The 24,837-nt window shown below is 34.8% G+C and overlaps 1 protein-coding gene across 3 annotated transcripts in view; it reads right to left on the bottom strand.

The window, feature by feature from the left end:
• Positions 1-24,837, bottom strand: part of SEMA3D (semaphorin 3D) — a 177,030-nt gene that overhangs the window by 90,191 nt on the left and 62,002 nt on the right. For all 3 annotated transcript variants that reach the window (XM_010977991.3, XM_064487618.1, XM_010977992.3), the window contains one exon: positions 7,061-7,221. In XM_010977991.3, coding sequence (XP_010976293.1) covers positions 7,061-7,221 — 161 coding nt within the window. The remainder of the gene's footprint in view (positions 1-7,060; positions 7,222-24,837) is intronic.

The following is a 24,837-nucleotide window of genomic DNA, read 5'->3' as shown; positions in this document are numbered from 1 at the left end:
GAGAAGAACTCGTCCCACAGACTAGATTGAAAGTGATTGAGGGAGGTCAGATAAAGTTGTTCATTATTACACTCCATGAGGTGACGTAACAGTTGCTGTTAATTAGTAGTTAAAATAAATAATTATAGTCTCAGAGTCAGTTTATTTCTCATTGGTCTACTTATCTGCCTCTATAGCCCATGTGGGAAAAAAAAAAAAAGAGAGAGATAAAACAAAATAAAGACAACCAAGAAACAAATGCTTCATTAATACAGATACAAAAGCAGTACTTACTTCATCATTCCCCTTGTGGCCTGTTTTGCTTACAACCTGTTTAGAGACTCACTCTGCCCAAGCATGGTTTGAACCACTTCCAAAATGAGTAACATTTTCAGATGGAAGGATCCCAACAATTCATTAAAGCAAGAAAGCAACCAAATAACATAACCAAACAGAGAGTATTGCACTTTTTTTTTTTTAACTGTCAACTATGACTCCATTAAAAAAAGAGAGAAAGAGAGAGGGTGAGACTTTCAGCTTGTATATATTACTCCTAAAGTTTACATAGAGAGGGCTCTGGATTTTATATGAATTATTGCTAGGACTGCTTAAGGCTAGCTGAGGTAGAGATGTTCACTTGTTGTCAAAGTGACACATGCTGTGTAGTTTAGGATAATTTGTTTAGAAACCATAGTTCCTTAAAGCATATTGTACAAGTGTCCAACACTTTCACTACTGTGATGTCTACACTGACCAGGATTCTCATATATCACTTATAAATGAATGATAAATGGATGTAAGTAACCATCCAGTTGATCACTTTTTTCAAGAACTATTAAAATTCCTTGGACTCTAGACATGGGGTAGGATGTGCAGTCTTAGGGCAGGGAAATCTAGTTTCTTCAACTTGAACCATGAGAAATTTACACATGGAAGGAAGAACACGATTCTCTTCTACTCTTTTTCTCAAACATGTTTTTCCCAATCCTAACTGAACAAGGAAATAATAAACCTCACATTCCAATTCCAAATGCAAACTAATTAAGCAAATTTAAATAGTTTGTTAACAATCATTCAAATTTTGCCCATCCATCTTGGAGTAGTTCAAATCCCATGCACAACATGTGATTTTTTTCCCCTCTCTGAATTCTTATAATATGTGAACTATTTCATTATTTTGGACATTTAAAGATTTTTCTGACTTGTCTTATAACTTGTTTAACTGTGTTATGTCTTGTCTTCCTAACTAGGGCATGAGCAGTGACAAGACCTGAGTTTTATAATCTGTTACTGTTCTTAGAACTGGTGGTAGACATCAGTATTTTTTATGAAAAAATGAAAAAACAAACAAACAAAAAAACCACTTGACTAAAGTAGAAAGACAAAATAAAAAATTCAACAATCAATCACTAAAAAGTATCCCCAGGTTTACTTCCATAAATGCATATAATTGGTTTCAACCCCAGAGACTGTCACACTCAAATCAATCAAAGCAGCATTATTTTAGATGTAATTCCGCTACAAAATATTTTCAATGATTCTTAAGTCATATTTAACGATTTGATTTTTTAACAATATGTCTTTTGTACATTATTTACTCAATAGTGCTAAGTACTACAGAATAATGATGTAGTCTTTAATTCTTTTAGTTAAATTGTAATGTATTCTCTCCTGACAATGTCACTCCTAATATCAGTTAACAATACTGCAGGGAGAAAACTTAAAAGGTATCAGCAAATTTGAAGAAATCTACAGCAGATTAGATGTTACAAAGCTTAGATTAAATAAAGAATCACAGAGAACTTTGATAGAGGCAAATGAACCCTTACATAAGCAAGAGAAGTATTTGTAAAGGTCAGCAGATTTTTCAATTTTTACCATGCAGTGTGGAGGAAAATAACTTATTTCAAGGATTTTTACTTGCAATGAATACTTTCCAAGGCTATCTCCTCAAAAAAAAAAAAAAAATCCTTCCAGATAATTTCCTAATTAGAATTAGCTAATCTTTATAATTATTTTCAAACCAAAGAGATAATATACACTTTTTGATTGTCTGAGAAAATTTTTGTCTCCCTCAGGAAAACTACATTAATGAAGGAAAAAAAAACCTCTAAGCAACGTTTTTTGGTTTTTATTTTCTAGAAAACGTGTTTTCTACTCTCTCTGTAAGGAAAATGATCAATGTGACTGATTCCTGAACACTTCTTCTACCTAAAGCAGCTAATAATTGATGTAAGCAAATCACAGTCTCCTCACCCTTCTTTCAAGTGTCAGAATTGGGATGGACATGTTTCTGTCCTATGAGATATGAGGGAGGATTCTTTGAAAGGTTTTCTTGCTCTTAAGAAGGAGACTTAGTAAGTAATGATCTTTTATCCTTTGACATTTCCCTGTCTGGATGTGATTCATGAACCTGTTACAGCCATCATGCTACCAACCTAAGAAGAATGCCAACACCAACAACGGCAGACAGAAAGAACTGGGTCCTTTATAACACCGTTAAGATGATATTACCATCTCTGTAGCCACTCAAACTCTAGACATTATTCTTATTCTGGAATATAATAAATTTCCTTTTTTTTTTTTTTTTTTTACCTCCTAAGTAAGGTCTTTTTTGGTAAGCTGACAGCACACTAATTGATTGAGAGTAATATATCCATCCATCTCACACACAAGAGAGAAAAAGACAACAAAATTACCAATTCAAAAAAAATAAACATTATTTACTATCCTTTATGTGTATGACACTGTACTATGTACTAAAGGAGAATCAGAAGTGCATGTAAAACATCCCCCCACCCCATTCAAAGTGTGTATAAATAAAACAGGGGATCTATTTACCAAATGGATAATGATAATTCTATCAGAACATCTGACACTGGCATAAATACAGAAAATGCTCTAGTAAACACGAAGATAGGTACACTTTCTTGGAAAGCAAGAGATAGTAAAAGAGTAAAATTAGATAAATGCCTTCAAAACTGAGGAATGAGATAAGCAAGAAAGTAAATCGCAATTTCAGGAAGTTGTAGCAAAAAAAGCACAAAACTTGAAAGTAAGCTACTTATTTTGAAAGAACTAATGCATTAGTTACAGTAAAATGAAGCAAGAGGGAAAGAGGGAAGCAGAAAGTAAAGAGCTAGTGAGAGAACAATGAAGGGAGGATGAAAATGAGGCAGGAAACCCAGGGCAGAAATGGGCAGGAAGGGTATTAGATGTCAACAGAAACCTCAAGTTCTTTCGAGTTCCTTGGAAATCAAGAACTGCCAGATGTGTACAAACCAGGAAGAAATATAATTAGATTTTTATTTTTTTAAGAGATTACACGGATGGTCATGGTGAGTGGGTGAGACGAGGAGAAAAGAGATTCTCTTTTATAAGACAAACCTAGCTGAATAATGGTACTATCACTTACACAAGAAGAAAATACTGAAATATTTGTCAACTTATCAGCTTGGCCTGTCAGCTAAGGCTTCTGTTGGGTCTGCATCACAGCTCAGTTCTCCTTTGTCTAATGCTACTTCCTTAGTGACACTCTCCCACGTGTTGATCCCAAGAACACTCCCCCACAAATCTCCTATAAGCTAATCTTCATCTCATGGTTGGCTTCCAAGGAAACTCATCCACCAAACTGTTGGGAGTGGTTAAATACAGTTTCAGATCTGTGTCCTTGGAACAGGATCACTCCTGGCTGGATCTGATTGCTCTATTTTGATCTAGAGATGGGATGGGAACAGAGAATCAGGTGACTATCTGTCCCAAATTTGTCCCAGAGAGGAATCCACAGGCTATGCCCTAAATAAAGAGAGACCTTATGGATCAACTCTAGAAGAAACCCACTTAAACTATGAGGTATTACATCCCTGGTGATTGATGTGTGCTTATACTTGCCCTTAAGTCTATTAAGTCCCTATAGAAATAGTCCTTCCCCTCAAAAACAAACAAGCAAACAAAAAAAAAAAAAACAGAATCTTTTTTCCCTATTATCTAAATGTCAGTTTTTTAAAAAAATTAAAAATAAAACTTTTAAAAAAACTCAGTCTATTTAATTTTTACTTTCTAGGTAGTAGAAATGCCCTGAAAGATCTAATTTTGACTTTCTTCCTTCACAGCCATTTACTTAAAGTTTATTGCTCGTGTACCTGCACCATTCATTGTGGAAGATCAAAATCTAGTCTGAACAGAGTAAAGATAATAAGAAGGATACTATTAAACATTCATTACGGGATTCGTTTTGTAAATGATTTTGCCATAATTTCTGGTGATCTTGTACCAAAGGCTTGTGGCAAATATGAAATGATAATGGCTATTTTTCAATAGGCACAGCCTTGTTTGTACAAAACCCTCAAATAGATATATATCTTAAATTTTGATACTTCAATTGAATACTTTCTATATAATTTTTTAATTTTCCAGAGGAAAAAATTCCCAACCCGTCACTCATTAAGCAATCTACAACAGGTAATTGAGTTAATTCTAAAAGAATACAAAGGACATCCTTCAGCCCCACAGAGTCCCAACATGTGTAGTTTCCTCCACTGAGGAGTTTGGACTTTTGCTGAAGGGCAACGAGCCCACGCAAATCACGTAGGTCTAAACACTGCTGAACAACTACATCTTGACACTTATTTGCTACTGTGGAGTAAGTACCTTTTAGCACTGGCACTGTTTATATACATTTTAAAGGTGGATACCTACATAAACATAAATTCTCACCTTTGCATGCATAACTCCTTTATGACTTGTTCATTTAAAAAAGTTAAAGAAGTATCAGGCAGAAAATCTCTAGTACAGACCCTAATTTTATAATGCGTTCAAACGACCATTTATTTCAATAACATCGTAAGGGAAATCAATTTTTCATAAACATTTATTTTATTAAATATTAGCACATTTCAAGCATGGAATACAGCCAAAGAAAGATTTTGCTTAAAATAGCCACAGAAGGAAGTTATGCTATCAGAATTTATTTTAAGCAATGATCTAATACACTCAGTTCAGATAAATGGACTTTTTCTTCCAATCCCTGAAGGCAGAGAACAACACAAGAACAAATTCCCTTAAAAGTATGAATTGCTTTTTGTTATTATACCAAAACTGAGACATATTTGGAAAAATGCTTTGTTAGCTATGTAGTATCTCTTAAAGCAAAACTGCAAAGTTGAGTAGGATTTTCTTTGGTCTCTTACATGAAAAGAGTCATCCCCTACTAAGGTATTTACTGATGACTGGGATATTAGCTGATACCGTCAATAGGCTCTCCTAGGAGTATGAGTACCTAAAAAAAATTCCTAAGGAAAAAATACACCCTGAAGAAGAAATGGAATGGAGGTATAAAGGCAAAATTAAGGGCAAGTTTTTCAAATTCTAGCATATAATCAACTGTTTTTTCACCTTACTGTAAACAATATCCAGGCTACAGAATAAAAATAATCTTAAAAAAATAAGATAAGTTTGAGTGTTTGGATTAACACAAGTCAAGAAAAATACTGGCAATATTTTAGGCCTCATTCTTTCTTCTAGAAACACAGATTACACGAAGTGCACGCATATAAAGGTTATTTCTTTATCACATTCAAAGGTTATTTCTTTATCACACCTGAGCATTCATAAAAAAGTATTTCTTTTCCTTTCAAAGGTTATTTCTTTATCACACCTGAGCATTCATAAAAAAGTATTTCTTTTCCTTTGGCGGGCCTCCAAAATGTGGGGAAGTACTACTTAAAAATTAAATGATTAGAAGAGCAAAAACATTGTTTCCAATGTGGGTGTTAATTAAGCAACATTAGCACATATGGTAATAAGTATTTTGCCTATGTAGAACAAAGCCCTGAGTGCTGATAATATTCAAATAACTGAACAACTGATATTTAGTTATTAAAAACATCTCAAAATTAGAGGGTTAAGTTAAAGTGGTCATTGTAGATGAAAGCTCTTGAAATTTCAAAGTCCTCGAATGGACTATAAACAACTCTTTTAAATGGAAAGAAGTCTCTTTTAATTCAGTATTGGGAACTACTGACCTGAAATCTTGCAGTGACGCCTAGTATTCTTTTTCAATACCTCTGGAGAAGAAGAGACAAAAGCCAGATACCTCCTAGATGCCTAATAGTTCATATATTATGTCTTCTCATCAGTAATTCATCTCTTCTAGACTTGGTATCCATTTATGTTTGCATAGATAATGGTATTTGCTAAATTACTAGCTAATAATAATTGCTAAATTACTAGATAATAATAATTGATAAGACCTAAAGTGTGACAGTCTTTCTTTGGGTATCACCTTGGTAGTTGAAAAGTAGTTGGTTACAGCAGTGATTGCTTTTGGGGTTTTGGGGTTTTGAATAACTAGCATATATTTCCTTTAAGTGGAAAAATTGTTCTCAAAGAGCCTGTAAGTAGGGCATTATTAATCTGCACTGTCTGAGTGTGATCAGGCCATAGAAGAAACCTGTTCAGATATAAGATGAGAGTATGGAGAAAACAGTGTGGTGTTAAACTGCTACCATAGTCACACTATCATTTTTAAGGAATGCTTATTTGTTCTTTTAAAGTTAAGAAAAATTTAATTTTATAAGAATTGCTACAGATATAAATATTAATTCTTGATGAATAATTCATTTTCCAGCTTTTAAATCCAGACTTTACATTTCTATTCTATAATGTAGTATTCATTCACTAATTTTTCATGCCTTTCATTCATATTCTCAAAGGTTTTAGTACCACACTCATTCATTTTTTAACAGAGAACATGCATATATACTTAAATCCCTAAAAATCCAAAACATGTATAGAGGTAGTAAGTACTTTTGGTGGGGAGGGTATAGCTCAGTGGTAGAATGCCTGATTAGCATGCACAAGATCCTGGATTCAATCTCCAGTACCTCCATTAAAGTAATTAACTAATTAATAAACCTAATTACCTTCCCCCAACCCTCACAAAATAAGTACCTTTAGTACGTTCTTTTTTTGTCATATAAATGACCTACTGAGTTCGATGCCTAGTCACTTAAAACAAGAGAAGGAAAAGGGCATCGATGGAAATAAATGCATCTAGTCAACCATATAGAAATAAACTGACCTTCTTAAAATTTTTGTTCAAGTCAACCAGACTGAGCAGGAAGATGTGGTCCTTGGCTCCCAGGAGCAGCCTGCCCCTCTCCTCATCTAAAAGAATGGTTTGGAAGTCCAGTCCTTCTGATGAGCCCAAAAAGGGAATGCAGCTATTTGAAAGCAGCAAGTCTATGGAAAAGCAAAAGAAGGACAGAAAGAAAAAAATTCTTAATAAGCAAAATATTATTTGCCTGCATACATATATTGCTCCATTTGGTAAATGCATATATATAGGAAAGCTCCAATTTAAATGTATGCAAACAATATACAGTTTTTAGCACATACTCATTCAAAATAGATGTAATTTATTATACTTCTATTTTATTGATACAATATTTATCTGATGTATCAAAAATGCATGATATTAAAATGAATGTAAAACATATTAACACAAAAGCAATTAAAAGCAAAATTTTTCACAACTCTATGTTCACCTTCTTAAGTTATAAATTAAAGCACCTACCTATAGTAATATTAGCAAACTTGTAAATACACTACCTATAGTAGTATTTGCAAAGTAGTATTGCAAAAGTAAGCAGCAAACTAAGTGTGTGATCAATCACAGGCATTTTTTTCCCTTCTACTTTTGATGGTGTTCAGATTGATGCCCATGTCTGAAAGATTACACTGTGCCTATTTCATATATTCAGGAAGATGTAAACAAAGAAGCAATGGATTCTGAAAGAGATGTGACCCTGAATCAGTAACAGAATCACAATTGTAAAGCAAGAAGTCAATCAATTAAAGCAAATTCATGATTTTATAAATAAACGCATTTAATTCCATCAAGGTGAAGCCACATGCCCTAAAGTCACAAAAATATGGTGGGAAAGCTGATAATATAACTTCAGTCACAATCTCCCTTTATCTTTGGTCTATAGGTCCTGATTCTTTGTATCAGTTATGATTATGATATGGACAGATTCCTATTTAAATTTAGGTCTGGGTTTACAGTAACCCAAATCTTTTCAATATGTTTTACCCCAAGTAATTAACATACCCTCTCATTTTCTACAACCCTGGAGTATTAAATATCAACAAGGTAAAAATATCACTCATCACTTATTAAAGTCCATTATTTGTTACTGGATTTTAAACAATAATGTTCAAGCAATTCATTATTAATTGATGAGAAAAATAAAAAGAGATAATGTCCCAGAAACAGGCATCAAGATACTTCTAAAATGTGTAATGGCAGTTTTCAACCTCTGGAAAATGGATATTTGAGCTCCTTAAATTTAAAGGCTATATAGTCTAGCCATCCACCATTGAGTTTTATTATCTCATATTTTTGAGAATTCTTTTCACTCTTGTTTCTAATTTACGATGGTTAAATGTTATTTCCCTTAGCCACTAAGATAGATTTCTTGTCTTAATTCTGACAAACCAAAAGGTTGTATGCTGAAGAAGATATGATACTTTTTGAATTCTCAAGTGAATATGGCTTTACCAAACAAATGTCTCATTAATATTTATAACTCATGGTTTGTGCACACTGGATGGAAGTCTGAACTCTCTACTAATTATTTTTCTATTAAGTTAAATAAATCTTTAATAGTTTTTCAGACCAGAGACACAATGGAATAATATATTTTATCATCTTCAAATGTAATGAGCCTATTTTGAGGGAGAGGGGCAGGGCTGGGAGCCAACAAATATTCCATACTGATTGTCAAGTAGAACAGGAGGGAGAGGAATGGAACTGAGAGAACAGATACGACAGATATGATCTGAAGCCTTAACAAGAGAAAACATTTCACACAAACTTTTATTCAATCAGGCAATGGGAAAAATGGAAAGCACATGAGATTTCCAAGAGTATATCTTGACCCAACTAATACAGGAAAATAGGTTATAATATAAATCCATACTATTTCAGTGCCCTTGGATAATAATCAACTATTCTGAACCATGCACTGTGACACTAATTACAGAATTAACTGTGACTTAGCCTAACAAGAGAGGGTGTGAGCTCTAGGGCCAGATCAGCTGGGGCAGATCATAGCCTGGCAACTCTGGCTGTATGATCTAGGACAAGACATTTAACTTCTCCGTGCCTTGGTTTTCTCATCTCTAAAATGAAGATAATAATTAATAGAAACTATGTAATAAATCACAGAGGTGTGAGGAATAATGAGTTAATATATGGTCAGTATTAGAATAGCGCCTGTCACACGGTAGGTGCTCTGTAACTATCAGCTATTATAATAATGATGATGTGTTTTTAAACTCTATACAAAAATCTATAAAAAGGAAGTCATATTTCTCAACTCATAATTCTCTTGATGATGAATGTAAGTAATTTTACATAAAGTTCTGAGAACAATGCCTTGAAGATGGGAAAAGTTTAATAAATGTTAACTGTTACTTTGTTAAATTCCGGTTTCGGCCAAGTAAATTTTATTAAAGAAGAATATTATTTCATCTTCCATTAAATCTGGTTTATCAAGATTAGAGTATCTCAATTTTTAAAAAATATTTTTGGAATATTATTCTGTCCACAAATATTTATAAGTTTCTAGTACATGCGAAGTATTGAGCACACAGTTAGGGCTGTGGGATGGCTGAGCACTGCCATCAAGAAACTCGCACGTCAACGTGCAAAGAGATAAGTACAGACAGTATAATATAAGCAAAATAAATTCTAATAGAAGTCTACACAGAATGTTAACAAATCTTTCAAGTAATTAACAGGGCATCACCTTACAAAAGAGGTGATATTTGAGAACAGTCTTGAAGGACAGGCAGAGGCTTTACAAGAAAAATACAAAGAAAAGTTGATTCCAAGCAGAAGAACAATAGGTAGTATGTTCAAGGGCATATACCATCATGTATTATTCTGCTCACACACTGCACGTTGAATATGTCTCCTACTATGGAGTATGAGCTCCTTCAGAGCAGAGATCAGGTCTTACTTATCTTGGAACCCTCTACATGTAGCTCAGAGTCTGAGACAAATCATGCACTTAACATTTGTGGAATTGCAGTAGTTCAATATGCTGAAACAGAAAGTACAGGTGGGGGCAGTGAGAAGTGAGGCTGAACATAAAGGGAACCTCAAGAGAATCAGATCGTAAGACGTCAGGCTGCAGAGTTTGGGTATTACGTCGGTATCAAAAAGCCACTGAAATTTTTTACCTAGGAAAGTGACAAAGACTGTAGCTGAGTATTAGAGAAATAACGACTGCAGCGTTCAGGATGGGTGAGAATCAGGAAGGATGGGGACAGAGAAGTTTCTAAAAGATGGTGAGTTCCTGAATTATGGCAGTGCCAACGGGAGGAGGAAGATGTTTAAGAATCTTGCATCTCATTTTCCCTCTCAGCTTACACAGCGAGGAACATAAAGTGGACGTTGTCATTTGCTTTATTTTCTTGCACCATAACCAATTCTATTGGGTTGAGTTTCAAACGAATTTGACAAGGGAGAAACAGCTGCAAAAATAGTGACTACCCTGAAGTATTATCATTTCAAAATGATTTAATGTTGCCTTGTGACAATGTTAGCATCAGAACATTAAAGCATGCTTCACCAATCCTTTGGAGCCAAACTAAATAATTAGACTTAGGCATTACATGTGAGAAATTTCTCAGGCTAACGCACACATTTTGAAAAGACCTTGGGACAGGGATTGGGACAGGTTCCCTCTTCCCCCAGCAGCTTATCTTTCTTGCATTTCTGCCAAACCAAGCAAAGTCATTTTTGTTTCCATGGGATCATCAACAAAATCCCAGGGAAAAAAAAAAAAAGTTAAATCCAGAGTCTCTATCTTAACACCTAAAGCTAATATACTCCCAGGATTTCAGGAATCAGATATGGATGCTGGACCCGCAGACCACAAACTCATGAAAGTTAAAGACTAGTAACTTGGCAATATAGTTCAAAGGTTTATTTTTTCTTTTCTGACACTGGAAAGTCTCAGGCATGTGATGTTTAAAATCGTCCACAGTTTATAATCGTTTTGAACAGAAACTCTTGTTGCTTTTCCCCCTTCGGCGCTGGGGTGCGTGTGTTGCTTCACAAATGCCACTCAGAGGAGGCTTGTTCTGTACGTACTTAACCAGCCCCACCGTTTCTCAGAGGACAGCAGCATTTACCTCCAGGTCTTAAATGCATTCTTGGTTCTATCCACCTAAACCTTTGACCTAATCCACATAATCACTCCTTCTAACTGTTCTTTCAGTCATTGTCCTATAACCTTGTTCTCAGTTTATAATCTCCACTCAATCGCCCAGGCCCTCAAATTCCCTCTTGTTCTAGCCACGCACTCTTGAAAAAAATCTACCAGTTGATTATTTCTAAAATAAATGAAGCAAAGATATGATTATTCATTTATTCTACTAGCTTAACTATGGAAATCACGCACAAGACAGATTTTAATTGAATGATGACACAGAGATGGTGTTCAGGATCCATTATCAATAAACCACTACAGAGCAACGGGATGGTTCTGATGGTCAAAAACCCTTTAAACGATATGAGATTTTCATACAGTTGTATGTATATGTCCACTTCTGAAGGGTATGTCCAGAATCTTCTTCAACATCTCCTGATAGTTCACCAAAAGTCAAGGGATAGACTGTATGTTTCCCACATAGTTAATAACTATATTTAGAATAATTTCTCATTTCTAGCACAACAAAGTGAGTCTCTACCTTCATACAACTAGATTTTTGAAGGCAAACGACAGACTCATCTAAGATCACCAGCAATCTGCACATGCTGCCAAGACTCATAAAAAGTTCCTCTCTCACAGACCTTAGAGTCTCCTGGAGACAAGACGCTCATCCACCACAAAAATGAGAAAATACTTGTGACAAAAGGCAATAGTACTTACAGTAGTAGACTGTTATGTATCTTGAATAGCAAAATGGAAAGAACGTCCTCTGTGGATGTCCTCTAACAAGCTAAATAATGAGATTCCAGTTCTCTCACTGAACTGAGTGGGTAGAGAAACCAAGGGGTCTCTGGAGTGCCTTCCAACATTGGAGTTCTATGGCGTTACAGCCTTACATTTAACTTGGTTCAAATTCAGGATGTATCAAATAACAAACTGTCATTCACCCATCTACTCCTGGCCATTCCTCTGTCCCTTGGACCAAGCAGTCTCTAACCTTTGGGAAGAACAGAAATACAGTATAAGGCAATTAGAGCTAAAGGGAGATCTTCCCAATAATCCTGTTTGGCTGCCCTGCTGTGAGGTCCGCAGCAGTTAAGTGGGCTTAGTCATAACTGTGCTCTCAGTGGTGGAAGAGCAACAAGGTGCAACAATGCGTCTCCTCACTCATAGCTCCTCCTCACCCCTTGACTTGAGGGGAAGGCTAACGGTCCCGGAATCCCCTCTCCTATTCGAAATAAATGCCTGTTCTGAAACGAATTCTTTGTGTCTCCTTTTGAGTGTCCCTTCATATTGTTCATTCAGCCTGAAGAAATAGTTGACTTGATGGTCTCCGCTCTTCCTCTTTATCCCAGAAAGGAAGGGAGTGGTCAGTCACACTGAATCTAATAAATTCAGGATTAAGCAGCACAGACTTCCTCAGCATTTCAGTGTTAAATGAACAAAAATCTCATACCCTTTAAATCCCGCATTTATTGCCAGAAATTTTGAACTGGGTGGAGTTGACAATTTCTCTCATGAGTAGACTACGTAGCTAAAAAATGGCCTCCCACATCTTTTAAAAGAAGAACACTTAACAGGAAGGGTTTTTTCCATTTTTTTTTTAGAAGAAAATCAAAGTTATTAAAAGCAGAACTTCAGGGGCCAAGAACAAAATCTCTTTTGAGAAAAGCCCACTTCCAATCTACTCCAATCTAAGGAGTATAATTTCTTGGCAGAGAAAGCTCACAGCCAAAAATGAATGCAGATCAAAACCCAGTCACCTTTCCCCACCATCATAGGACATTCAGCACAAATTCCTGCCCCACCCACCCCTTTTTTTAACTTAAGGAAATAGCTATTATATCATTAGGGCTGTTCTGAGGTTTCTTGAATACAGTCGCATCTCCAATGTGTTCTCTACAAAGCTGTCTAAATAAAGAAGTAAAGGATTTTTTTTATTCCTGCCTTGCCCATAAATCCAGCTTCCCCCCCTTGATCTCTGAATTCCCTGGGCTTTCTTGCTGATGGTTAGTTTCCCAAGATTCTTTCTATGGAACTCCTTCTTCCCATAGTTTCCAGAAATGTTTTGGCTACCAAAACATTTTCCCCTTCCCCACTCTCCTCCAAAAAGCCTGTTCTCAGTTTAGGTCAGGAATTGAGTAAAGGGAATAAACTGTTCATTCCAAAATGAAAATTAGTCCCTAATGTTGTGGCTCACTGAGCCCCTTTGGCTCTCTGTGAACCTCTATTTGCTTCTCCTGTTTTTGGTCCAAGTCAAGGCATGGATTCTCCCTTGGATTCAATCTTTGGTAAATTAACTCATCTTAAATTGTCCCACTTGACTTTCAATTGTTAGGCTTGAGATCATATGAATAGACTGTGGTTACCAAGATAGCTCACCTCCACCTATCAAACATATCAATTATTCTCTGTTTATGTACGTTTAGTCTTCATAGCTTACTGCTCAAATAATATCCAATAAATAATGTTACTCAAACCTAAAATCCTTACAAAAGACTAGTTCAAAATTATAGGTGTATGTTATATCATTTTACTTTCCTAGGTGACAAGTCTAACCCGATTTTCTTCCTGCAAACACAAGTCCAAATAAGAAAAAAAAAATCAAATTCTCATTTATTCTCCTGCAATGGAATGCTGGAAATCATTATGTTCATTAGGTCTTAGACAGAACATTATCTATGTCAATAATAAATCAGATGATATCACATGGGGAAACATAAATTAGGAACAAACAAAGCCTGTCATATCATCAGAGCTATGTTCTTGCCAGGGCAGGATGTGGAATAGGAGTGTGGTAATTTTACACCGTCACATTTCCATCTACATCCATGCTTTTAAATCACAGGTTTATTCTTTATTTGGCTAGTTTTCAATAGTAGATGCTTCTTATATAATCCATCACATGTGAGATTCATAATTTATGATTATGGGTCCTAGTTAAATGCTTTGACTAAGAACGAATCGTTTCAAATTCTCAAAAGCTTTGCCATGGTAATTTTTCCTACTGACCTAAAAAAAGGCTAACATTATAAATACAGGATACATTTCCAAAAGGACAATGCTCTAATAGAATCAATGGCCTCAGAAGGAGTTGAGAGGATACTTCTGGAGAAGATTGATTCTATTTTGACAACTATTTTCTTCATTCCTCTCAAAGTATTAAGAATTTCTTCTTTGGAGGAGAGGGTATAGCTCAGTGATAGAGCACATGCTTAGCATGCATGAGGTCATGGGTTCGATCCCCAGTACCTCCGTTAAATAATAAATAAATAAACCTAATTACCTCTCCCCCCCCAAAAAAACCCAAAGGTTTTAAAAATTAATTAATTAATTAATTAAAAAATAATTTCTCCCTTTTCAAATTTCGAGGAATATTTAAAGTCAAAACTGTTTCACAGGTGACCATGAATTTGTTTTCAATCTGGTAGGCGAACTTAATTTTTTTAAAACTTAGAAAAGTCATACTTGAATACATCATTTATTATTGATTCTAAATAGCAAAACAAATGTGACAGGAGTAAATAATTTCTCACCCTAAGATCATCACAAAGACCTGTGAGAATAACTTAAAATATATCAGTATTTTATAACAATATCACTTTTAAGATTAATTAATCAAATCTAAGTATATGCATAAGTAAAAAGGTAACATTAAAAGGTGTATGTAAGCCCATCTGTCTCCTCTCCCGTCCTTTGTCCACCCCCAATCTAGACCCCACATAAACATATAAAGTAGCTTATTTTCTATTTATTTTCATGTATATAAATGTATGTATATACTATTAAAACACCTTTTCAGACATTTCCATTGAATTCGTATTTACAGAAGTTGAGAATTTTACCTTTGTTATGCTGACCCTGTCCTTCCAACCAAGCTCCTAACATTATGGTGTGTCCATTTTTATGAAAGCTATATTCCATCATTCCATTACTGTTGCAAGGTAAATATTCTCCCCTACTTGGAAAAGTAGTGTTCTCTAATCATACTTTCTTTCTTGAAAAGAACGTTGCTTTTATTAATAATCCTTTGCATAGATTTCCCTAAGATCATGATCAAACCTTTCTCTATTTCCTGAAAAATGTCTCCATAAAATTTTCAAATGAAATTCTGTCAGGTTGCTTTTTATTTTTCTCCTGGAAACATCCCCTCTTAAGCCCTTTCTACCTCCTACAATCTGGACTGGCTGTTCTCTGCCCTTTGAAATAGCTTTCTCAAACTTCTCTGTCCTCAAATGAATCCCATCTTTCCTGGATCCCTTGTCTTTTTCCTCTTTGATTTACTTGCTTATTTTTGGTCAGCACATCCCCAGACGTTTCCTAAGAAAGAGTGACTGTGACTTACGTGTTTGAAAGTTTCCATGTGTGAAGATGTTTCTAATTTACCTTTGCTGATGGTTGGACTAGCTATAGAATTCTGGGTTGAACAGCATTCACCCTCAGAGATCTGAGGCATTTTTATACACTATCCTCCAGCTTCCAAAGTCATGATTAAAAAATCTCATGCCACCAGTATCCCAAGCTTTTGAAAGTCTTCTGTCTTTCCTTTCACCCCCTCACTCTTGCTATTATGAAATTTAAAATAATTGGCTTGAATACGTCTTGTTTTGTTTTGACTTATTTTTCATTTATCATGCTGGGCATTCAGTGTGACATCTGATCTGAAACTTAATTTCCATTGATTCAGGAAAACTTCAGTTTGGCTTTTCATTCAGAACAAACAGATGTCAGTTATCCATGGAACTTTTCTCTAGGTTTTCTCCAGAAAGGGTTCTTTAATCTCTTACCCATGGAAGATAATCCCGTAAAGGTGTGCAGAGAATTTGCATCAGAATATGCACATAGACTTCCAAGAGGGAGATTAAAAATGTCATCATAGAATAATGTTCTCCTTGATTTCAGGCAGTGTTTATAGGCCATCAACAGTGACATAATGTTTTCTATTTACAGTTTCCCATAAATTGTTAGTTCTCTGCTGATGACTTCAAAATAGACACCTAAAACCCCACTGCCTCTCCCCAGTCACAGTTCAGAATTTCCAATAGCCTGCTTGGTATTGTCATTTTTCACCCAACCATCTCATCCTACTAACTATAACGACTTTAACGACATGACCTAGTCCTCAGGCTCAAGATATCAAAATCATTTTTAGCTTATCTTTCCTACAATCTTACTCTTTTTTTCCCCCTATTTAAATAACTGGTACTTCTAAGTCTATTGCATTTCCCCTCACAGCAATATCCAGGTAAATTTTAAGCCTTATAGATTTCATCATGCAAATTTTCTATTCTTCTTCTTCAAACATATATTCCTATTGTCAGCCTGGCTAGGGTCCATATTACTAGTCCTCAAAGTTATTGTAACAGGCGCATATACTACCTTGTTCTCTGCCCCCTCCCTTACCAGTCCCTCCCACATGATGCTGCCTATTCTGTTTTTACCCCCTAAATCACAATTAATTAGAATTTTGGGATCAAAATCCTCCAATGCCAACATACACTTCATTCAATAAACTAAATTTCCTCTCATGTTCAAAGTTCAATTTCACACCCAATCTCCTCCAAAATTCTTTAAAATGTTTGGTTTTATTTACCCTATTCCTATGGCATTAATCTTTTTACAGTTATTTTGTCCTTTAAAAAGACCAGAAGCCCTTGCAGAGAATAAAGTTGACATCATCACTATGACTCATCACCTCTTCTTGCACATAGGAAGTTTAATAAAAATTTAACCAATGATTTTTTCAAACTAGTGATTCTTGTTTGTATCGGTTTATCTAACTTCCATATAAATCAGGATTTATCACTTAATAATTCACAGAGGTTAAATGTGCCATTTGGAGACCCAATCATGGCTCTAATGCTTTGCAATTGTAAGAGATGCCTGTTGTGATATCCACATGCTCTTCTCTGTGTGTTGGGGCGTGGGGGATGGGAGGAAGTGGAGGAAGGGTAGGGAGTCTGAAATAAAACACTCTAAAGCAGTGCTTCTCAGGATTAACTTGCATTCAAATTAGCTAGGATTCTTGTTAAAAAAAAAAAAAACAGATTCTCATTAAAAAGTTTAGGAAGGGGTCTGAGAGTTTGAATTTCTAACAAGCTCCCGGATTATACTGGTGCTACTGGTTCTTGAATCACAGTTGGAGAAGAAAAGCCAAGGAACACTGTGGCCCCCAAAAACCTTGAAGTGCTGGACTCTTTCTTTGCTTCTCCACACTAGAGTTTCTCTCCAACTCTTAAATGATGACATAAGTTAATTTATGCAAAATAGCCAAATTATTTTTTCCTCTATAATACTACATTGCTCAAATCTACACATCATTACTTTATTCTAACAATGTGATTAACTTAAAACTAACTTAATTGTGGTAAGTGATAAATGACCTACTTAGCTTAAACCAATGACAAACTGTTTCCCTTCAGTTTTCTCATACAGAGAAGAGAAGTACATTCATTTAATGTGCATTAACTTGGAAGATGTAAAGATAAGTTATGATTATTGACTGAAGTAAATTTCCTATTATTGGTGGCAGCAGAAATTGTATCCAAGATGCCTAAATATAATTACATTTTTAAAGATCTTGAATTTTCTTCACATCTTACTTCAGTTAATTCAGTAATTTATTCTTGTCTGGTCTCTTTTTGAAGCCCTATCATAATATCATTTTATGCTTTATAACATCCAAAAAGCTTTCTCTACATTATTTAATTTGACCCTTAAGGAGAATGAGAAGGATTATCACTAATTTGCAGAAGAGAAAACCTAGACTCAGAACAACTGTTCTAATGGTGCAGAACAGCACACGCCAGAGAAGGAGGTGAAACCTATTTAGGTCTTCCAACTCTAAGCCTCATCACCCATTACAGCTATATTTTATGTTTTAAGATTTATCATTACTTAGAAAAGCAAGATTCTTTAAAACAATTCTACTTATGCTTTTATGAAACACACCCACAGACAATTTCACTTCTATTACTTCCTCCACTTCACCATTCCACTAGGATTACTGAAATATTTATCTTATTTTCTAGACTGTGTCTGGCTCACTGTGGCTTTAGTGAAATAAACCTCTTTATAAGTATCTTTCTTTCTAAGTAAAAAGCACTTTAGTTTTAATTTATGCCTCTTTTGAATTAACAGGATTAAAACAACATGTTAAAAGGACTCAAGAAAAATACAAAGTGTATATCACTAGTTCTTAAGAAAGAGGGAGGCATTCATGAAATTTTCTATTAAAAAAGAATCAATGACATTCATTTTAAAAATCCATAAATTTTTAATTTTTTAAACATGTATTGAAAGACTCTCACTGTAAAAATTCCCTTAATAAGACCCAAGGAATTAGAAACAAATTTTAGGTAAGTGAAGTCATAGAACAAGCAGTTGCATATAAAAAAATTTTATCTCCCCAATAATTTATAGAATAGTAAACCAACTATATATAAGATCTATTAAAAAATACTTTAACCAAAAAAATAGTTGACTGGGTTTAATCTCAGAAAAAATTGCCTTTACCTAAGCTATGTCCTTATAAGTCCCTTTCACATTTAAGTATAACCAGGACATAATTAAAGTGTGTCCTGACATAGATCTTCTTTACCTGGCAGGAGGACCCTGATGACCACATAGAACTCAGTGACTTTTATGTATGTTCTTAATTTCAGGAGCTCTTTTATATGATCCTTGTATGACAATATTACATCAGGTGTTACCTTATATTATTGGGTAATTTTTACCACTTTGTGAACCTCAACAGATCAATAGAACAGTGCTCCACATACAGTGTTAAATAGATTGTAATTATTACTAAATAATAGTGTTGGATACAGGCAAGTTGTAGTACAAACACTATTGAACTGAAATACAGAAGACTTAGGTTAGTTTTTAATTATCTATTTATATGACCCTGGGGTTATTATTTAATCTTTCTGGAGTTTTATTTCCAAATCCATATGTATCAATTTTCAAAGTGAACGTAGTACTTCCAATCTGTATTATATCAAATGAAACATATTCCTCCTTGAATATATTGTATCTGTTTAATCCCTCTTCTCACCTAGACAATTGACACTAATAATGAACCAGGTAATAGTTTATTATGTAAAATAAGCCAATTCTATTAACGTATCTTCTATAAGTAGCCTGATTTTAGAGAAAAAAAATTGACTCTCATTGATACTTCCTTCAATAGGGTATGGGTGAGCCCACATTTCTCCTGAATCCTTAATTATTCCTTTCCTAGATTACTTAGGTTAACATATAAATATGCTGTTGTTTAGCTCATGAAATAAACAAGCCTCTTGATCTCATTGTCCTTCCAGCTACTACTGCCCATTGTCTACATTAGAGGAAAACTCCTTGAAAGAATTATCTATAATTGTCTCCAGTTCCTGAGACCATGCGTTTTAGAATCCATCCCAGTTGTGCTATGGTTTCTGCACTTAAAGATACTGCTCTTATCAAGGTCAACAAGAGGTTTTTATTGTTAAATTTGATGTTAATTTTTACTTATCTTTCATGACACATTAGCTGAATACGACACTGCAGATGATCCCTTTTCTTAACTTTCTTCATATAACTTCCGCTACTCTAGAACGTCTGATTATTCTCCTACATACTTAGCATGTTTTTTCAGTTCTCTTTGATACTCATTCCTCCTTTTTCTCATTTCCTGACTTAAGTCATCACAGAATTTCATGGATTTAAAAATTTCTATATGCTAACTGCCAAATTCATGTCTCCAACTGACATCTTCCATAAACTCCAGAGATTATAGACTCAAATGCCTTCTTTTGCCTCTCACTTATATACCTAATATCCTTCTCAAACAAATATGTTCACCTGATCTTCCCACAAACTTTCTTTCATAGACTTCACCATCTCATTTAATAATAACTTCACCCTTAGATAAAAAACAAAAACTCCATGGATATGAAAACAAATATATGTATATTCATGTATGACTAAAGCATTGTGTTGTATACCAGAAATTGATACAACATTATAAACTAACTATACCTCAATAAAAAAATAACAAATAAATATAAAAACCCATGGAGTCAGATTTGACTTCTCTCATACTTCACATCAAGCCATCAACAAATCCTGTTGGCTCTGCCTACCTATCTTCTCCTCCTACTTCCAGTGCAACTAGTTTGGCTCAAGGACCATCATTTCTCACTTGGATTATCATGAAACCCTCAAACTTGGTGCCCTATTCCCCTGACCTCTCCCTTTCAGTGTATGCACAATACAGAAACCAGAGTGATCCTATAATCATGAAGGTTGGATCATGTCACCTCTGTGCTCAAAATTCTCCAGTGGATTCCCATAACACTCAGACTAAAAACCAATGGTTGAACAATGGAAACAGTCAAAGGATCTAATCCTTCCCTCCTATTATCAATCTGACTTAATCAATTTTCTCCTTTCCCCCAAACCACTGTTTTTAGCCATACTGTCTTCTGCAGGATCCTTGAACATGCCAGACACCTTTCCTCCTCAGGACTTTTGCACTTGCTGTTCCTTTTGCCAAAAATATTCCTTTCCTGAGTATCCACATGACTTGCAATGATAATTTCTTTAAGTATTTGTGGAAACATCACTGTCTCAGTGAGCTCTTCCCTGACCACTATATTGATTACTCTACCCCCACCACTCTCTAGCTAACTTTCCTGATTCATTTTTCTCTATAGTACTTAGCATCTTCTATCTTGCTGTGTAATGCACTTAAATTGGTCTGCCTTTCTGTATCAAAATATAAACTACATGATGACAGGAAGTTTTGCCTTTTCTACGTCCTAATGTATGTCCTTATTGCCAGAATGAGGCTGGAAAGAGTGGGCATTGGCCAGTATTGTTATTAACTGTTGACTGCTAAGTATCACATACACAGTAATGTTATCCTTGAACTCTTAAACCTACCAAAGCCCAATCATACACAGAGCCTCAGTTTAGAGAAAATATGTCTGGAAAAACAAATGAGTTTATTAAAAATTAAACCATCAATGACCTGCTTTACAGAAAAAACAACTGTATGGGAATTCTTACCATAAGATCGATAATGCTTCTTCACTACGTACTTAAGGAGATAGATATTTAGAGCAAGCCGTCTTTTCTCATTAATTTGACAACAAAAATGTCTGCTTTGGAAAGCATCAAGTAGGAACTCCTGAAGGATTTTATGATTCCTTTTAACCCACTCTGAAGGCTACCATCCACTCAAAGACACTACTCTTCTCACGGTCAGCAATGACCTATGCACTTATTAACTACTAGAAGACCACAAAGAAAAATACTGGAAAGTACCTTCAATGAGTTCACAATCTGTGGGTGGTACTTGACTAGGGGAAATTAACTCTAGTAGAAAAATCTCTGGGCATAAACAAAAGCAATTTTAATATATGTTGTAAATCCCCAGGAGGGAACTATGTCATATTTTTCAAACTTGTTTACATAGAAAAAACTTTGGTCTGGGAACAACCATTAACATCTAGGAAGATAATAATATTTCACAAGAAATACTAATTGACAGTATTTATTAAATGCTTACTATGCCAAACTGCTTTAGATGCTTTACCTGGATCAACACACCTTCACAACAACCTTATTAGAATTAAACACTAATGCATTTGGATTTACTGTTAGATTGGCTATGTTATGACTAAGAAAACTGCAGTATAGAAAACACACATCCAAGTATCTCACAACTAGTAACAGCAGTTAAGACCTAAGCAGTTTGGCTTCAGAAATTGCCTTCTTGACTGTTACACTGAATTGAGGTAACAGAACTAATATTAGACCAGTCAAATCAAACAAGTGAGATGAGTCAAGTAGCCATGAATCTCTACCTGACACATGCCATATATCATAGCTAAATATAGCAATCCATAAGTAAAGAAAAAAAATGTAGACTTATCCATTCATTTCTTAGAAACATCAAGCAAAAAGAACCATTCTATCAAATACATTAATGTTTAACTATACAATAGCAGATTAAACATTGAAATGTGATTACAAGTTTTCTTTTCTATGAAAATACATACAAGTTATGCAAAGCAAAAAGTAATTAGTACTCTGGTAATTACTGAAAAGAGCATACTGCCAGAGAAGTAATGGTGAAAACTGGTATTTTTTTTTTTTATCTTGATATTTGTGTTCCTGAATATGTAATGTCTCCCTCCAGGGCCCAAGGTGGCAAGAGCATGGGCCTTGAACTAGAGAGATGAAAACACACAATTTAGTTCTGCCACTTAACAGCTTCTTGCTTTGGGACAAGGCCTTCAGGCTCTGACCTCATGTTTCTTATTTATAAAATGGGTATAAAAACGATGTTTCTTCAGAGTGTTCTAACACTTTGACATGATAAAGTCTAAAAAGGGTTCTGGACTCAGTCACTCTTGCTTTATATTCTTGATAGCACTTCCCACTAACTGAAGTAACATTCATCCGTTTGTTTACCTGGTCACTGTCTGCCTCCCTATCTGGAAAAGAAATTCAAAGGGGACAGTGACTTTTCTCTGACCCAGCCTAGTACAGTGCCAGGTATGTAGTAGTTGCTCAGTACATATCTAATCTAACCTATATCAGTATCTAAGTCATTCAAATATAAGTTAATACTAAAATCTAAAATAGGAAAGAAAAGAAGGCTAAAGAGAATATACAAAAAAAAATGAAATGAAAGTAATTACAATTCACCTTAAAGGATGAATCTCTGAAAATTGGTTGACTTTGATTTTCTCTCCCTTTTTCAAAGCTTTTGTCCATTCCCTCTTTAGCTATCATACCTATCTCATCTTCAGGAGTTTCCAAATAAGTACCACTACAGATTCTATGCTTCTTGGGTATAAATATCCTTAATCCACATGAGTTCCTTCATGATGACCATAATACAGAAAATATTTACACTTATTGCAAGACTCAAGTTGGTCATTTTTCAAAAACTATGTTTTACTACATCTGTAGTATAAAGTGTACAAGCTACTGTGAGAAACTCACCTTGTCAGTCTAGATATATCTATTATTCTTTTAACACAAAATCCAGCAATACAGAACATTCTAACCTCCAAGGTTCCTTACTAACTGTTACTCAAGAAACAGATTGAGTATGCATAAATGTGCAAGAATGCAAAATATGCAACTGAAGGGAAATCTCTTTATACAACAATAGAACCAAACAAGCTCCTGTGGATTCAGAGATTCAAAGCTAAGTCTTTATCAAAGAGCATTCTTTGGATAAAACAGTTATTATATTTCTGTTGGCCTTTAAGTAATCCCTCAAAATAATCTTGCAGCTGTTCAAAGTAGCTAACTCTACTGATACTGGCTTGCATCTCTGGTCAGCACCTAAGAAAGCCTGAGTTATGGAAAGTGAAGAAAAAAAAGCTGATTTTGTGCCCATAAAAATGAATTACTCTTGAAAATAAAATTAATTTTTCTAATCTCACAATCTGGCAGCGTTTTAGTGCCAAGCGTGAAATTTTAGACTTCCCCAAAACTATCTAAGCAATGGGTGGGACTAGCTGATCTTAATTCATTAGTCAGAGTCATAAGAGAAAGAGAGAAAATGTGAAGGGAGAGTTGTATTATTATCTCAGAGGTAGAAATGTGGTAAACAAGCAATTTTCCTCAGTATAACCCTAAGTTGGCAGTGATTTTTATGTTCTAACTTTGTTTATTCAGAAACAGGCCACTTTTAAAATCTAGGAGGTCAGAATTTGAACTACTTTGTTTTTATACTCTCAGATATGGTATAGAAGAGGTGCCTAGGGAAACTGCTGAAATTCTTGGAAATGGATGGGAAATGCCAACTTCACAGTGCTGAATTGATGATTTCTGAAGAAAAGACCTCAAATTCTCCAAGTGGAAAGAGGCGTGCTCCGTAAGGGTTGTTAGTAACTTCTCTAGCCAAGATGACTACTCTTATTAGCACACAATCTGGAAATAAATGGCTAATTGCAGTCATGGGGAACAATATGAGAGAGAGAGAGAGAGAGAAAGCGTGTGTCTATGTATGTGTGTGTGTCTATTGAGGGTGGGTTGAGAGAGTTTTAAAATTCCTACTCTGCATTCAATCTTTATTACTGCTGACTAGATTTTGATATGCAGATAACTTCATTTAGATAAATACCTAAAAAAATACAGCATTTGGAAAGTATACTAAACATAAGAACCATCAGAAGAATAGTTCTTATTGCATTTAATCCAACACTTACATCAGTTCTCCTTTTATATAAGTACTAGGTGCTGAGAGGAGTGAGAATCTATAGAAAGATAAACAAAATTCTAAACTATTACATGGTTGATTCCAATTCAAAAAACATACATTCATACTTAAAAAAACAAACCCTCTAACTAGGGATAAACTAATTAGTAGCAGCTATATAAAATTAATGTTTTTTACTTATTCATCTTAAGGAACTGATTAGTTATTCTCAAATGATCAAATAACCATATTTGAGTTAGTATTTTACAATCAGTCATATAAAATTTTGATTATGAACACAAATCAACACACTAACAGTCTCCTTTTTTTCCCCATAAATTTATCCAAGGGCACAAAATCCCACAAGTCTGTAAATCTCTTTTGGCTACCTAGTGATCTTAAACAGAGCGTGTGGTCTTTTTCAAC

The sequence above is a fragment of the Camelus dromedarius genome, chromosome 7 (assembly GCF_036321535.1).
Source record: "Camelus dromedarius isolate mCamDro1 chromosome 7, mCamDro1.pat, whole genome shotgun sequence".
In the NCBI taxonomy this organism is placed as follows: Eukaryota; Metazoa; Chordata; class Mammalia; order Artiodactyla; family Camelidae; genus Camelus; species Camelus dromedarius.
The sequence above is the reverse complement of the archived record's forward strand: the minus strand, read 5'-3'. Positions and strand labels throughout refer to the sequence as shown.